At 44.4% G+C, this 17,757-nt stretch overlaps 1 protein-coding gene across 1 annotated transcript in view; it reads left to right on the top strand.

Moving 5' to 3' along the window:
• LOC111153426 (semaphorin 5A) overlaps positions 1-17,757 on the top strand; it is a 463,009-nt gene that overhangs the window by 372,932 nt on the left and 72,320 nt on the right. The window contains exon 14 of the mRNA XM_022512436.1: positions 13,084-13,265. Coding sequence (XP_022368144.1) covers positions 13,084-13,265 — 182 coding nt within the window. The remainder of the gene's footprint in view (positions 1-13,083; positions 13,266-17,757) is intronic.

Raw genomic sequence — 17,757 nt, 5'->3', positions numbered from 1 at the left:
TTTGTCTCCCTCCCAATCCCATCTTGTTTCATTTATTCTTCTCCTACACCCTTAACCCCCCATGTTGCATCTCCTCTCCCTCATATCAGGGAGATCATATGATAGTTGTCTTTCTCTGATTGACTTATTTCGCTAAGCATGATACCCTCTAGTTCCATCCACGTCGTCGCAAATGGCAAGATTTCATTTCTTTTGATGGCTGCATAGTATTCCATTGTGTATATATACCACATCTTCTTTATCCATTCGTCTGTTGATGGACATCTAGGTTCTTTCCATAGTTTGGCTATTGTAGACATTGCTGCTATAAACATTCGGGTGCACGTGCCCCTTCGGATCACTACGTTTGTATCTTTAGGGTAAATACCCAGCAGTGCAATTGCTGGGTCATAGGGTAGTTCTATTTTCAACATTTTGAGGAACCTCCATGCTGTTTTCCAGAGTGGTTGCACCAGCTTGCATTCCCACCAACAGTGTAGGAGGGTTCCCCTTTCTCCGCATCCTCGCCAGCATCTGTCATTTCCTGACTTGTTAATTTTAGCCATTCTGACTGGTGTGAGGTGGTATCTCATTGTGGTTTTGATTTGTATTTCCCTGATGCCGAGTGATATGGAGCACTTTTTCATGTGTCTGTTGGCCATCTGGATGTCTTCTTTGCAGAAATGTCTGTTCATGTCCTCTGCCCATTTCTTGATTGGATTATTTGTTCTTTGGGTGTTGAGTTTGCTAAGTTCTTTATAAATTTTGGACACTAGCCCTTTATCTGATATGTCATTTGCAAATATCTTCTCCCATTCTGTCAGTTGTCTTTTGGTTTTGTTAACTGTTTCCTTTGCTGTGCAAAAGCTTTTGATCTTGATAAAATCCCAATAGTTCATTTTTTCCCTTGCTTCCCTTGCCTTTGGCGATGTTCCTAGGAAGATGTTGCTGCGGCTGAGGTCGAAGAGGTTGCTGCCTGTGTTCTCCTCAAGGATTTTGATGGATTCCTTTCTCACATTGAGATCCTTCATCCATTTTGAGTCTATTTTCGTGTGTGGTGTAAGGAAATGATCCAATTTCATTTTTCTGCATGTGGCTGTCCAATTTTCCCAACACCATTTGTTGAAGAGGCTGTCTTTTTTCCATTGGATATTCTTTCCTGCTTTGTCGAAGATTAGTTGACCATAGAGTTGAGGGTCTATTTCTGGGCTCTCTATTCTGTTCCACTGATCTATGTGTCTGTTTTTGTGCCAGTACCATGCTGTCTTGATGATGACAGCTTTGTAATAGAGCTTGAAGTCTGGAATTGTGATGCCACCAACTTTGGCTTTCTTTTTCAATATTGCTTTGGCTATTCGAGGTCTTTTCTGGTTCCATATAAATTTTAGGATTATTTGTTCCATTTCTTTGAAAAAAATGGATGGTACTTTGATAGGAATTGCATTAAATGTGTAGATTGCTTTAGGTAGCATAGACATTTTCACAATATTTATTCTTCCAATCCAGGAGCATGGAACATTTTTCCATTTCTTTGTGTCTTCCTCAATTTCTTTCATGAGTACTTTATAGTTTTCTGTGTATAGATTCTTAGTCTCTTTGGTTAGATTTATTCCTAGGTATCTTATAGTTTTGGGTGCAATTGTAAATGGGATGGACTCCTTAATTTCTCTTTCTTCTGTCTTGTTGTTGGTGTAGAGAAATGCAACTGATTTCTGTGCATTGATTTTATATCCTGACACTTTACTGAATTCCTGTACAAGTTCTAGCAGTTTTGGAGTGGAGTCTTTTGGGTTTTCCACATATAGTATCATATCATCTGCGAAGAGTGATAGTTTGACTTCTTCTTTGCCGATTTGGATGCCTTTAATTTCCTTTTGTTGTCTGATTGCTGAGGCTAGGACTTCTAGTACTATGTTGAATAGCAGTGGTGATAACGGACATCCCTGCCGTGTTCCTGACCTTAGCGGAAAAGCTTTCAGTTTTTCTCCATTGAGAATGATATTTGCGGTGGGTTTTTCATAGATGGCTTTGATAATATTGAGGTATGTGCCCTCTATCCCTACACTTTGAAGAGTTTTGATCAGGAAGGGATGCTGTACTTTGTCAAATGCTTTTTCAGCATCTATGGAGAGTATCATATGGTTCTTGTTCTTTCTTTTATTAATGTGTTGTATCACATTGATTGATTTGCGGATGTTGAACCAACCTTGCAGCCCTGGAATAAATCCCACTTGGTCGTGGTGAATAATCCTTTTAATGTACTGTTGAATCCTATTGGCTAGTATTTTGGCGAGAATTTTTGCATCTGTGTTCATCAAGGATATTGGTCTGTAGTTCTCTTTTTTGATGGGATCCTTGTCTGGTTTTGGGATCAAGGTGATGCTGGCCTCATAAAATGAGTTTGGAAGTTTTCCTTCCACTTCTATTTTTTGGAACAGTTTCAGGAGAATAGGAATTAGTTCTTCTTTAAATGTTTGGTAGAATTCCCCCGGGAAGCCGTCTGGCCCTGGGCTTTTGTTTGTTTGGAGATTTTTGATGACTGTTTCAATCTCCTTACTGGTTATGGGTCTGTTCAGGCTTTCTATTTCTTCCTGGTTCAGTTGTGGTAGTTTATATGTCTCTAGGAATGCATCCATTTCTTCCAGATTGTCAAATTTGTTGGCGTAGAGTTGCTCATAGTATGTTCTTATAATTGTCTGTATTTCTTTGGTGTTCGTTGTGATCTCTCCTCTTTCATTCATGATTTTATTTATTTGGGTCCTTTCTCTTTTCTTTCTGATAAGTCTGGCCAGGGGTTTATCGATCTTATTAATTCTTTCAAAGAACCAGCTCCTAGTTTCATTGATTTGTTCTATTGTTTTTTTGGTTTCTATTTCATTGATTTCTGCTCTGATCTTTATGATTTCTCTTCTCCTGCTGGGTTTAGGGTTTCTTTCTTGTTCTTTCTCTAGCTCTTTTAGGTGTAGGGTTAGGTTGTGTACCTGAGACCTTTCTTGTTTCTTGAGAAAGGCTTGTACCGCTATATATTTTCCTCTCAGGACTGCCTTTGTTGTGTCCCACAGATTTTGAACCGTTGTGTTTTCATTATCATTTGTTTCCATGAATTTTTTCAACTCTTCTTTAATTTCCTGGTTGACCCATTCATTCTTTAGAAGGATGCTGTTTAGTCTCCATGTATTTGGGTTCTTTCCAAATTTCCTCTTGTGATTGAGTTCTAGCTTCAGAGCATTGTGGTCTGAAAATATGCAGGGAATGATTCCAATCTTTTGATAACGGTTGAGACCTGATTTAGGACCGAGAATATGATCTATTCTGGAGAATGTTCCATGTGCACTAGAGAAGAATGTGTATTCTGTTGCTTTGGGATGAAATGTTCTGAATATATCTGTGATGTCCATCTGGTCCAGTGTGTCATTTAAGGCCTTGATTTCCTTGTTGATCTTTTGCTTGGATGATCTGTCCATTTCAGTGAGGGGAGTGTTAAAGTCCCCTACGATTATTGTATTATTGTCGATGTGTTTCTTTGATTTTGTTATTAATCGGTTTATATAGTTGGCTGCTCCCATGTTAGGGGCATAGATATTTAAAATTGTTAGATCTTCTTGCTGGACAGTTCCTTTGAGTATGATATAGTGTCCTTCCTCATCTCTTATTATAGTCTTTGGCTTAAAATCTAATTGATCTGATATAAGGATTGCCACTCCTGCTTTTTTCTGATGTCCATTAGCATGGTAAATTCTTTTCCACCCCCTCACTTTAAATCTGGAGGTGTCTTCGGGTTTAAGATGAGTTTCTTGTAGGCAACATATAGATGGGTTTTGTTTTTTTATCCATTCTGATACCCTGTGTCTTTTGATTGGGGCATTTAGCCCATTAACATTCAGGGTAAGTATTGAGAGATATGAATTTAGTGCCATTGTATTGCCTGTAAGGTGACTGTTATTGTATATTGTCTCTGTTCCTTTCTGATCTACTACTTTTAGGGTCTCTCTTTGCTTAGAGGACCCCTTTCAATATTTCCTGTAGAGCTGGTTTGGTATTTGCAAATTCTTTCAGTTTTTGTTTGTCCTGGAAGCTTTTAATCTCTCCTTCTATTTTCAATGATAGCCTAGCTGGATATAGTATTCTTGGCTGCATGTTTTTCTCGTTTAGTACTCTGAATATATCATGCCAGCTCTTTCTGGCCTGCCAGGTCTCTATGGATAAGTCTGCTGCCAATCTAATATTTTTACCATTGTATGTTACAGACTTCTTTTCCCGGGCTGCTTTCAGGATCTTCTCTTTGTCACTAAGACTTGTAAATTTTACTATTAGGTGACGGGGTGTGGACCTATTCTTATTGATTTTGAGGGGGGTTCTCTGAACCTCCTGGATTTTGATGCTTGTTCCCTTTGCCATATTGGGGAAATTCTCTCCAATAATTCTCTCCAATATACCTTCTGCTCCCCTCTCTGTTTCCTCTTCTTCTGGAATCCCAATTATTCTAATGTTGTTTCGTCTTATGGTGTCACTTATCTCTCGAATTCTCCCCTCATGGTCCAGTAGCTGTTTGTCCCTCTTTTGCTCGGCTTCTTTATTCTCTGTCATTTGGTCTTCTATATCGGTAATTCTTTCTTCTGCCTCATTTATCCTAGCAGTGAGAGCCTCCATTTTTGATTGCACCTCATTAATAGCTTTTTTGATTTCAACTTGGTTAGATTTTAGTTCTTTTATTTCTCCAGAAAGCGCTTTTATATCTCCCGAGAGGGTTTCTCTAATATCTTCCATGCCTTTTTCAAGCCCGGCTAGAACCTTGAGAATCGTCCTTCTGAACTCTAGATCTGACATATTACCAACGTCTGTATTGATTAGGTCCCTAGCCTTTGGTACTGCCTCTTGTTCTTTTTTTTGTGGTGAATTTTTCCGCCTTGTCATTTTGTCCAGATAAGAGTAGATGAAGGAGCAAGTAAAATACTAAAAGGGTGGCAACAACCCCAGGAAAATATGCTTTAGCCAAATCAGAAGAGATCCCAAATCATGAGGGGGAGAAAGGGGATAAAAAGAGGTTCAGAAAGAAGAAAAAGAAAAAAAAAAAAAAAAAAAAAAAAAAAGGAAGAAACAATTAAAAAAAGAAAACCAATAAAGAAAAATATATAAAAAGGAAAAAAATATATATATATTAGATAAACTAGTTTAAAAACGTTAAAAAAGAAAAGGGTAAAAGTTAAAAAAATTTAGCAGAAGAAGAAAAATAAATTGAAAAAGAAAAAAAATTAAATTAACTGCAAGGCTAAAGAATCATGGGGAGAAAGCCATGAGTTCCGTGCTTTGCTTTCTCCTCCTTTGGAATTACGCTGCTCTCCTTGGTATTGAAACTGTCCTCCTTGGTAGGTGAACTTGGTCCTGGCTGGGCTTCTTGTTGATCTTCTGGGGGAGGGGCCTGTTGTAGTGATTCTCAAGTGTCTTTGCCCCGGGCGGAGTTGCACCGCCCTTACCCGGGTCCGGGCTGAGTAATCCGCTCGGGTTTGCTTTCGGGAGCTTTTGTTCCCTGAGCGCTTTCCGTAGAGTCCGGAGGGCGGGAATGAAGATGGCGGCCTCCCGGTGTCCGGCCCGGAGGAGCCGAGAGCCCGGGGCCCCACTCCTCAGTGCGCCCTCAGAGAACAGCGCCGATTTACTCCCGTCACCCTGCCTCCGGCCGCGCTCCGAGCTGACCGAACCTGCGACCGGTTCAAGGTAACCCCGAGCTGAGAGTCACTCCTCGGCTCTGTCTCTGTAGCCGGCTTCCCTGTTCTAATACCTGTAAGCTCTGCGACACTCAGACACCCCCGATCCTTCTGTGACCCTGCGGGACCTGAGGCCACGCTGACCCTGCGTGGGCTTCACCCCGGTTAAGCCTGTGGAGCGATGTCCCTCAGCGGAACAGACTTTTAAAAGTCCCGATTTTGTGCTCCGTTGCTCCGCCGCTTGCCGGGAGCCGGCCCCTCCCCCCGCGGTCTATCTTCCCGTCGCTTTGGATTCACTTCTCCGCCCGTCCTACCTTTCAGAAAGTGGTTGATTTTCTGTTTCTAGAGTTGCTGTTCTTCTTCTCTTCGATCTCCCGTTGGATTTGTAGGTGTCTGCAATCTTTAGACAAGCTAGCTAGCTGATCTCCGCTACCTGAAGTAGTCTCAGCTGCTACTTCTCCGCCATCTTGACTCCTACCTTTTGTTTGTTTCTTTAAGATTTATTTGTTAGAGAGAGAGAGAGAGAAGGAGAGATGGAGAGCACATGCATGATTGGGGAAAGGGTCAGAAGAGAATCATCAAGCTGACTCCCCACGGAGCTCTGCGCCTGATGATACCCCTCGATCTCACATCTCGTAAGATCACGATGTGGACCAAAACCAAGAGTCAGACACTTGCCAGCTGAGCCACCCAGGCGCCCTTGTAGGGTTGGGTGGTTTTTTTGTTTTGTTTTTTGTTTTTTTGGCTTTTTTTAAATTAACTATATTAATTGTATATCTCTTTCTAAAAATCTCTCTTAGAAAAAAATGAGTTAGATGAAAATTAGTAACATTATTACTGATCAGTCTTATTTAGGTATTTTTGAAAACTATTAAATATAATTTTGCTTCTGTGTTACTTTTTTATTTTGACTAAAATAGAAGAAAGGTTTGATTTTATTGGCCAAATCTACTGTACTTCATCATTTCTGATATGCCACTGTTGTTTTATAAGGAAAAAATAGGCTGGGATGGATGGCATGATGGAAACTCATTTCAGAGATGTTTACTATATATAAGTATAAATACACATACACACGTATATTAAAAAATCTTATAATTGGTTAAATAATTTTCCTTACCTACATATCTTTGTCCAAAGGAAATTAAGCCTTATAAGCTGGGGATGTTTCTCCCCAGGCAAAGAACTTAACCTTATTTCAAACTTTATTCCTAGACTTCTTCAACTTAATTAGCTGCAAAGGATGAATTGTGTATAAGCAAAAACTGAAAAGAGCCACAGTGTCCAAGGGGCTTGGCCTTAAAAATATTAGCGATCTAGATTTTATGAGATCCATGAACAAAATTTTATTTTTATTTTTTATTATGTTTTTCACCACACAGTACATCATTAGTTTTTGATGCAGTGTTCCATGATTCACTGTTTTCGTATAACAAAATTTTAAAAAGCAGTCATAGCATAAAATAGCAGCTCCCAGTAATGGTGACAGTGTTCGCTCCCAGGGATGCCTAAACTTTGGGGTTGTTAAAGTGGATCACTGTTCCTTGGTTTGTGAATATATTCACTTTTTCAATACTAGAGATATTGCTTACCCCTAACTTCTTTAAGGAGAACTGAAGTGTTCGGTCATCGGCGGTAGAAGTTCCAAGAACCCCCTTCTTTGGGCGAGAAGTTCCTTGCCCTCCCGTGCTCACTTGTGCTTGCCCTTTGGCGAGTTTCTCCCGGTTCATGATAGTTTCTTTCATCTTGTTGGAGTAGAAATGGGACCGTGTGAGGGCAAAGGGTTGGCGCTCAGGTGGTCTCGGTGGACCAGCGGAGATCAGGCGCACATACGCGGGGACCCAAGGCTACAGCTAGAGGGGGGCCGGAAGTCAAGCGGAGGGATTTTTGAATGAGACCAGAGCATCTCACATCCAGTGTAAAAGCACAAGTTGAATAAGAGCCTCCACTGAGAAAGCGGGGATTCTGCCATGTGGACCGAGCTCAGTGGGAGTTAGGCAAACATGGAGTACGAGGAGGGTCGAGCGGAGTCTGGGGGGAACCTACCAAGTAAACGTTCATGAACTTTAGACCAGGGACTTTGCACAACGGAATACCCCAATGTCAGTGCTGCGCTCAGAACTCAGGCAATCCTCCCGTGTCTGGAGAGTTCCACTTGGTGACGGCCCCCAGAAACCCTCCCGGGGACTTGGTGCCGGAGAAGACCTACTTTCCACAACAAGATCCCCATTTTAAAATGTTTATGGATTTCTATTGTCCAGGAGACAGGACCATAGTTGGCTTTTATAATTGTAATCGAAAACATTCTCAGGTGAAGAGATTTGAAGTGCCCCAGCAGGATCTGAATTTACAGATCTAGAGTGACTTGGGTATTTACGTCCTGCGTAACTAGCAGTGCTGCTTAGCAAGGAGAGCGTTGTCTTAAGAATCTCCCCGGGCTTTAGTGATGCCCGAATGCCACCCACATCCTTTGTGCAGACATGGTCACCAGCGTACTGTCCCGTGCATTGGAACTCTCCCTGTTCCAGAATGCACTGTGCCGTATACTAATCGGGCACCTCGGTGTCTACAGTGACTGGCTCATCCCCAGGACAGTGTGTAAGCAGCACCCTTGCAGTGAAAAGATATTTAGCAAAGACTGAGCCCAGAGCCTCCACTGAGAAAGCAACACCGTGGAGCACATCTAAAGGTTTATAGAAGGTTCTAAAATTGCACTGGGAAAGAAACCAGGACGTGAATCCAGTGCTTCTGACATTCTGCCCACACTAGGAGACAGTGATGTTTCCAGCTGCCAGCATCTCCCCAGAGCAGGGACGGACGTGTACAACCACCCACAGGTGACCCCGTGGTCACCTTGTACATTATGCTCAGTAATTCCAAACTTTGTACTTAAATCTACGGTAAAGGAAGGAAGAGGGAGCTGAGGTTAACTGTGTGTCTACACCATGTGCTGAGTGCTGTGTTAGGCCATTTCAATGCATTATCTCATTTAATGTCAGGATCACCCTGAGGCTAGGCATCAGTGCTTCCATTCTCAAGACTGCCCCTATCCGTCCAACCTGTCATAGCCGGAGCACTCCTGCTCACTCTTCTTCAGAGATGCTCACTCTTCCTCGTGTAGTTCGCTCATGGAGAGACATTTAGGAATGACATTGACATTACAACAGGAGCCGGTCCTTTCCACGGAGCACATCCAATATCCTGTTGTGTTACAATCACTGACCAAAACGACATGAAACTTTGAAAATAAATGAAGATCTTTTGATGCCTGAGAAAACATACTAGTGGAAGATAGAAGACTTTGATTAAGTATGAGGATAATACGTGGAGTGCAGAAAACCTTCACGATACACTCCAGGAACCTCGGCACCCAACGAATGCATCTACGCCCTTGATTACTTGGGAATTAATGAGCATGAGTGACTCAAATGCAGGATTGTGGATTACGCTTGTTAATAGGAACTGAACCTTCCTTGGCTAGCACTTGGGAATCCATTACTTCCCAGGTGAGGGGAACTTTGCTATTATACAGTTAGGGATAAAAATGTACGGTGCTCGTTTCCATGATACTCTCACCAGGGAAGGATCAATGAATCACATTACAGAAGGAAGTGGTGGAGATCACAGTCTCTGGATTAGCTTGTTTAGCCTGATTGTTGGGTCTTTCACAACCAGTGAGACTGAATAAACTGAGCCTCAACTGAACCTCAGTGTGCCTCTCTGTGAAATGGATGTAGGTACCAGGAACATTGTGAACACTGCAGAGTTAAGACGTGGAAATCACTCACCACAGTGCCTAGCATACACTACCACCTATATACATCTTACTATATAATATTTAGTAAGACGAAGCACATACCTCAAATACAAAGTCGCTTGACAGAAATCTGGAGATAGCACAACCAAAGATAAAATATTCTAGATAGCTTTATTTCTGATTTCTAAGGAAAACTAACAAAATATAAAAATACTTACTCATGTGAGAAAGAGGAGTAGCAGAACCTACCCCATTATTCACAGATCTGTTCCCTAGGAAGATTCTCAAACTAAGATACTCAGCATCAAAAAGGGGGCAGTGGGGTTAAGAGCGATGAGAGTCTGACCGCCCATGTGCTACCCCACCTCTGGCCAAAACAGAAAGCACCCCCTTACCTTACCTTGCAAATTACAATCATGATATACTCTTACTGACAAGTGCCCAGCACAGTTCTTTCTCTTTCCAGTGTTTTTATTATAGTAACTGTTCCATCCTTTTCTTTTTCTTTTTTCTTTTTTTAAGGTTTTACTTATTTATTTTCAAGAGAAGAGAGCAGAGGTCAGAGGGAGAAGCAGACTCCCCACTGAGCAGGGAGCCTGATTCAGGGTCGATCCTGGGACTCCGGGATCATGACCTGAGCTGAAGGCAGAGGCTTCACTGACTGAGCCACCCACGTGCCCCTTTTCTATGTTTTTCTACCTCATTCCACAAATTCTTTCATTTATCACCACTTATTTCAGGTTCTTTCTCTTTTTCTCTGTCTTTATTGGCCCATCTTTTGCTCATCCAGACAGTCGGACAGAGAACATGCATAACATCTCTTGGCCCAGAGACTATTATCTCCTGCCAGCGCCCAGAGGTTGCGGGGAAGGATGTCTAGTGCATAGGGTTCTTTCCTTCCCTGGGCATTTTCCTGAGATGTCACTGACAGCACGGTATGAGATGAAGACATACAGCATAGTGACGTCACTTACCTGAACTGTGAAATGATCACCCCAGTAAGTTCTGGTAACACCCATCATCTCATACAGATACCCCCCACCCAGAGGTCTTTCCCCAGAGGAGCTCCCCTCTTAGCAACTTTCCATGTCCCATTCAGTAGTGTGAGTGAACTCTAGCCATCGTGTTGGCCTGACCTCCCCAGGACTTACCGATCTGCAGACTGACCCCCGTCCTCCTGTTCCTCCCAACCCCCGTGTCTGTCTGTCCACTTGCCTGCTTCTCTCTCTCTCTCGGTGTTTCTACTTGTATCTGTCCTACACTGACGTCTTCTTTGTTAACCACCTTTCTGATAAACTTAGCTTGCACGAAGTTTAGCCGACTGTGAGTTTGGCTTCACGACCATGCAGTCTGAATGTGTTTCTGTTGTGAACCGTCCTCTTGCAACAATCTGGATGATTCTGTTTCCTCTTCATTCATGTGTCATCATCTTGGTGTATGTCTCCCGGCCTCAAAAATCTTCAGTTTCTCCATATTCTGTGCTGCCTGGGGTTTCAGATTTCTTCAGAAACTCCCGTAGCTAAAGAGATCCTAACAGTCTCCATGCCCGTTTCCTTGCTGTGTTAGAGGGAAGAACAGATGCCAAGGGGGTTTGAGAGAGTCTTTCTTGCCCCAGTCCTCTAATCTGTCTCCCGTCTGCCCTTTCTAAAGCTTCTGGTGGGCATTTGTAAGCCTTCAAAGATCACAGTAGCGCCCCCTCCCTCCCTCACTGTGCTGGGTGGTCTTCACCCCTCCCCGTCCACTCTCTGCCCCCTGGCCTGACCTGCCCTACTTCTGGCCTGTCCCCCACCCCAGCCAGGCTTCCCTGCTGTCTTGGGGTTAGACAACAGGGGACATAGGCAGGAGCAGAGAAACTGGGGACTTTCTTCCTTGCCCTCCTCCAGCTTAGGCTGTAGCTCTGGTTGGGGTTTCTGTCCCTGTGATAGCCCTGTCAGGCCGCCCTTCCCCAGGCGCTGCCCCTCACTCGGCCGCCATTACCTGGTCTCTGTCTCTGAGAGGCCTATGGTGGTTCCACGTGGGGTTTTGTTGGCGTGAGTTCTATTCCGTCACAGCGAAGGCGGTGGCTGATTGTCCCTGCACAGGAGCAGTTGGGACCAGAGACGAGAGTGAGTGCAGGATGGATGTGGGAAGCCCCGAGAGTCAAGGCTTTGCTGCTTGAAGGACACTTTTGTGTGAAGAATTAGTGGCCTGACTCTGTCCTGAGCGGCTCTGCTCTCCAAGAAAACCCTGAAGGCTCCAGGGCAACATGCGGTCCGAGTAGGAGCAGTGTTTTTATCCTGACTACACAGGGCTATAGGGACCTTGGAAACGGGGATATTTTCCTCTTGGGAAAAATCTGCCTTTGTGTTTTCGCTCCCATTCTGGGTTGGGCCCGGTGAGTCCCCTCGAATCCAGCTCCAAACCCTCCTCTTCGCTTCTTTCGGAGAGAGCCAGGCATGGCGCGGGGTCTGGATTTTCATGCACCTCGGTGGATGTGAACGGTTATAGTACCAACAGGAAGGGAGGAGGGAGAGGGTCATACTGCGGGGGCTGGAGATGACCCACCAGCCACATCACAGCAAAGGAAGGTGGTTCGTGGAGACTTTTTTCTGCTGTGTTTGGAGAAATGATGGGACGAAAGTAAAGCTCACCATGTTTTCACTGGGTGTTGGCACTTCTCTGAAATGGGAAAGGACAGGTACAGTTTGTAGCCTCCAAAGAATGAATCACTTTGTCCATGGAGCCTCTTTTGTGAGGATGGTGGGGCTGTAAAAGTGCCCTCCCAGGGACGCCTGGGTGGCTCAGTCCCTTAAGCGTCTGCCTTCGGTTCAGCTCATGATCTCAGGGTCCTGGGATCGAGCCGGCATCAGGCTCCTGCTTCTCCCCTTCCCACTCCCCCTGCTTGTATTCCCTCTCTCACTGTCTCTCCCTCTCTGTCAAATAAATAAGTAAAATCCTCAAAAATAAAGAAAGAAAAAAAATAAGAAATTAAAAAAAAAAAAAAAGTGCTTTCCTCCATCCCCATCCCAGACCTGAGCTTGCTGGGCAGCCAGCCCCTCCTCACCACCTTGCCCCGCTCAGAACTCAGCCCCTGGGGCTTACACCAGTGCGCGATCCGCTCCACGCCCAGCCCTTCCTCGCCCGCTGGCAAGCCCTTGCGGGGGCAGAGATGTTACAGACCCAAACGCCTGGGATGCGCCTACCGACTCCTACAGCCCCGGTTGCTTAAATCAGCTCTAAATTGAATGTTGACCATTTGCAGTGACATTTGAGCTAGGCTGATCTGAAATGGAACTGTTTGAACTTTCTGTCTTTTTTTTTTTTTCTTAAGGGACGTAAAAATGCAGCAGAATCGCACATCTGTGATTTTTCACTTTAGTTCTGCTTGTTCTTTGGGTTTCTCATGTTAGTGGAAAAATCTGGGGTGAACCTCATTGCCCAGCCATTAGCAGTCCCCCCTCTCCCTCCCCCACCCCTCCTTACCCCCTTCTCCCTCCCCCCCTCCTCCAGCACTGTCTCCACCAGTGACCTCTGCTGTGTCCTTATGAGATACCTCTTTAATGGCAACATTAAAATATTCCGCATGTGTTCTGACATATAATATTGAAGTTTGCCTGTTTATAGCCTTGACCCTGGCTGACCTCCTCATTTGTCTCCTCTTCCTAGACGAGGAATCTCACGGTGGACGGGCACTTCGGCGCATGGTCTCCGTGGACGCCCTGCACGCACACGGACGGCAGCGCCGTGGGGTCCTGCCTGTGCCGCACCCGCTCCTGCGACAGCCCGGCCCCCCAGTGCGGCGGCTGGCAGTGCGAGGGTCCCCGCATGGAGATCGCCAACTGCTCCAGGTGCGTCCCCAACACCACTGTGCCCCCATGTGTGCGCACAGGCGGGAAGTCCTTCTTGGTGACCTTCCCTTTTCAAGAGAGAGGTGGAGAAGGACAGCCGCTCACCACGTAAAATTACGTGATCTACGGAAGGAGATTGTAAATTATAAATTACATTACAAATCTAAACCTGGGTAATATGTTCATCGCTGGATCAGGAAACATTTTTAATGTGCACGATGTTCTTGGCTTGTTGGAGGGAAATGTCCATTTCAATCAAAATCCTCTTCTGGAACATTCAGGCTACTTTAGGTCCCTCCTGGGAGGACACACACGTTTGTGGTGAAATGGCCACGCGGGTCAGACGGGGCTTCTCCCACGGGCCTTTCCCTTTGCCAGCATCAGTGTCTAGAAGCACGTGAGTGCCATCGACCCTCCACCGTGACCTCGCCATGAGGTGGTTCCTGAGAATGAAAGCAAGTCTGAAATCAGATTTGGCGACACCTAGTCGATGACACAGCCAGTTCTTGCGAGTGATGGAGTCTCAGCTCCCCGTCCCTGAGGCGTGCTGACATGGACGCACGTGGAGGTTTATGGAAAGCAGATGTGACACTTCTGGTGGCACATTAGCCAACCTTCTAGTCAGACCTGGGAAAGGGAGCCTCTGCTATTCAGGCAGACACTCCATGAGCGAAAGCGCCCAGCCTTGTACCCAATCCCTCCACAAAGACGCATGCATGTGTATCAGCTCATCCAAGCCTAGTGTCACTTAAAGCATCAAAGGAAAATTATTCCGGCAGCCCATGTACTCGTAAGCAGCCCCTCCTGCAGATTCAGGAGGCAGGATGCACTTTGCCTCTGGAGTGTGAGCAGCAAAGTCATGTGGTTTTGGTAGTCTCAGAAGCTACCCATGGAGTCAGTATTCCCAGAGCCGTAAAGGAGAGATCTGGGGTAGCAGCTAGAGCTCACGTGTCCACGCATGCATGTAGTTCATTCACCATGTTTGTACGTAGACGGTACAAGTGTCCTGGGGCCGTCTCCTCACAGCTACGTGCTCTTCTCCCCCCAAAAGAATATTGCCGAACTAGATACCCCTCAAATACTTGCACATTGGCATATATTTTTTTTTTGTCAAAAGTTTTAATAGTTGCAAAGATATAATTTGTTACATCACTATTTAAATGTATAATGGAATCTCGGTGTCTTTGTGATTTCATAGTTACCTGCCCATTTAAAAAATCAATGAGCAGGCTCTTCTTTAATATTTAGAAAATTTATTTTTTTCCTTCTTTAATTCCCTATTTCTATTCTCTTCCCTTCATAGAATGTTATCCTCATATATTACATTTATAGGTGGAAGTCTTATATTGGTCGCTATATCCTACCACCCTGAAACTACCACAAAAACAAATTATATGAATGGAATTTGAAAACAAAATTTTTATTTCTGATAACTGCATGCTTTACATTTTATTTTTTTATTTTTATTTTTTTAAGATTTTATTTATTTATTTGACAGAGAGAGAGAGCACAAGCAGGGGGAATGGCAGGTTGAGGGGGAAGCTGACTCCCTGCTGAGCAGGGAGTTCAACACAGGGCTGGATCCCAGGACCCTGGAATTATGACCTGAGCCGAAGGCAGATGCTTAACTGACTGAGCCACCCAGGCACCCCTAGCTTTACATTTTAAGTATATGTTTTGAAAATTAGCATACAAGAAATCTAAAAATCATGAATATTACATGTTTTGACAATCTTTTAACACTAGAAAGTGAGGTTTTATTGGAAATCCATTCCTTTGGGCAATTGTTTTTAATTCCCAGCTACGTTTCCTATTCAGGCATGAATGTAACCTCTTGCCTGACTCAGGGAGGGCTTAGCATCAATTCCATTCTGAGGTTTTTATTCTTCTGGTTACAAGCACTGACAGGTATGACTTCCACACATTGATGGAAATGTAAGATTACAGCATTTTCCCTCACTTCACTGAATTCTTTTGAAGTCATCTGCCAAAGGCCTGGTAATCTAACACCAGAGATTGTCTTTATTGCCCCGTATCAGTTGATAACCTGTTTATGTTGGTGTTCAATTTTGTTGGAAGCAAAAAATCGCAACCCACCTAACCTGCAAGCCAACTTTTTCCTTATTTGGTACTGACAGGTGCTCCCTCAGTGCGAGCGGAGTGGCACATCAGAGAGCCTTTCAGAAGGCTGATCAGAGGATTCCAAATTAAACCTGTTACTCTTTGTGTATAGACACCTTGTCTAACCCAATATACTCAGAAAGTGTTGAGAAATTCCAAATACTGCTAACTCAATACATTTTGTAAATACGTCTTTGAATTTTTTTTAGGATTATTTATTTATTTGCATGAAGGGAGAGTTAGAGGGATAGGGTGGAAAACAGACTCCCCACTGAGCACAGAACCCTTTAGATCCTGAGATCATGACCTGAGCCAAAATCAAGAGTCAGATGCCCCACCAACTGAGACACTCAGGTGCCCCCACAAATATATTTTTGATTAAATGCTTTTATCATATCACATCACTTAAATATTTTTTCTCAATATCCTGGAGCAGCAGATTGAAGTCATTCAATGTATGAAATGAAATCCACAATATAAAGTAATTAGCTTAGCCAGATTTTCCAAACAGGGCCAAGTCAGACTTACTATCGATCAGAAAAATCTGGCTTTATTTTATAATTAAAATGACTATTTGAAATTGCATCCGCATGACATCATGTCACTTTTGAATTCTAATTTGTAGGGAAGGAGGGAGGGAGACATGGGGAGAGGGAGGAGAGAGAGAAATATAGCTAGCCACATAGGAAGGGAGGAGGTCAAGGGAAGGGAGGACTGAGCAGTGCAGTCAGCCTGAAAAGGACTCAGCCGATTGCACAGGGAGCCCCGTACCTGGGGCAGCCCTTGATGGCGGTTCCATCCTCTCAGCCACAGGTCCTAGCCCAGGGCCCTGGAGAAATGAGAGCCTCTGTCCTGCCAGGGCGGGCGTGGCATCCTGTTGGGGGGCGTGGCATCCAGCACTCAGTGCTTCCACAGCTGGGGCTAGAAGCAGCCCAGTCCCTAACAAAGCTCTGCTCTGTAGCGTATCTGAGCCCAGAACACCCCAGCTGTCCTGGAATTGAGGAACCAGGAGAACGGTTCTGACAGGGATGCACTGGGTTGATTTCCTGTTTCCTGCTTCTTGTCCTGTGGTTGCTTCATTGTTTAACTGCGCTCAGGGTGCACCTCCCCTGCCCCCATGTGCCATGACAGCACAACATCTTCTAGCTTGAATCAAGCATCAGGAGAGCTGCTCGAACTAGTCTTCAGGCATTCTCCTCACTTGCTTGTTAATTTACCGTATTTTTTTAAAGCATTATTTTGTTTCCATGAGCCTGTTTAGAATGCAGAAGCTTCTGGGCAGTCCCTCACGCCGCAGATCAGACTGGGCGATCACACGTAAGGAGCCCAGAGAGCCAGGGCGCTTCCTACCCAGGAGGAGAGGTGGGTGGGATGCAAAACCGTGGGGTGCGAGGACCCGCTGTGCCCGCTGCTCTCCTTCTCCTCAGGCCAGCCCAGGTCACTTCACCAGGTTGAACGAGCTTCACATTAGATTTTTATGTGATTACAGGAAACAGCCGTATCAACATCGCATTATGCGTAGCATTCCTTCTGTAAGACTGAGACGGCTGCCATCCAGGCATGGGAGAAACTTTACAGAAGTTAGAGAACTGTTGTGTTTGTAGGCCGTGGTCAGCAAGGAATGTTCCCTGTGATACTGTTTGAGGAAAAAAGGACCGTCAGATGCATGAGTGCAGCTTGTTTATTGATACGTCATTGGCTTCGGTTCTAGTTGAAATGTCATCCTCTGAGCAGACCTGCAGTATCATTAGTGGTTATTTTAAGATTAGTAATTGAATAAGTGAACCCCTTTTAGTGATGCTTTAAAGGCAGAAGTGGGTTGTTGTGGACTGATTGAATCCTTGAAATGCTCTGTCCGCCTCTTGGTGCTACTTCATGGCTACTATGATGTCTGCTGCTGCTGCTGCTTCTTTTTTTTTAAGATTTTATTTATTTATTTGACAGACAAAGATCACAAGTAGGCAGAGAAGCAGGCAGAGAGAGAGAGGGAAGCAGGCTCCCTGCTGAGCAGAGAGCCCGATGCGGGGCTCGATCCCAGGACCCTGAGATCATGACCTGAGCTGAAGGCAGATGCTTAACCCATTGAGCCACCCAGGCACTCCTGATATCTGCTTCTAAGCAGCATTTGCAAGACCGCAAAACCAGGGCCATACAACAGACACACACACAGACAACTGCACTCATGGAATTCTTCACTTACTGTTTTTCTCTTATTTATAAATACCTCCATTGGTCCACTTCTCTGTCTACAACAGGTTCCCTCTCTTATAAATAGAATATATTACAAGGTGTCATGTTTGTTAAAAGATTTAAGAAATTAAGAATTAAACAAATGTAAAAATTACACAATTTTGGAAGGAGAGTTTCCTGC

The sequence above is a fragment of the Enhydra lutris genome, unplaced genomic scaffold (genome assembly GCF_002288905.1).
Source record: "Enhydra lutris kenyoni isolate GAN:26980312 unplaced genomic scaffold, ASM228890v2 scaffoldscaffold32, whole genome shotgun sequence".
NCBI classification, from domain to species: domain Eukaryota; kingdom Metazoa; phylum Chordata; class Mammalia; order Carnivora; family Mustelidae; genus Enhydra; species Enhydra lutris.
Note: the sequence above shows the minus strand (reverse complement) of the source record. Positions and strands in the feature narration are given on the sequence as shown.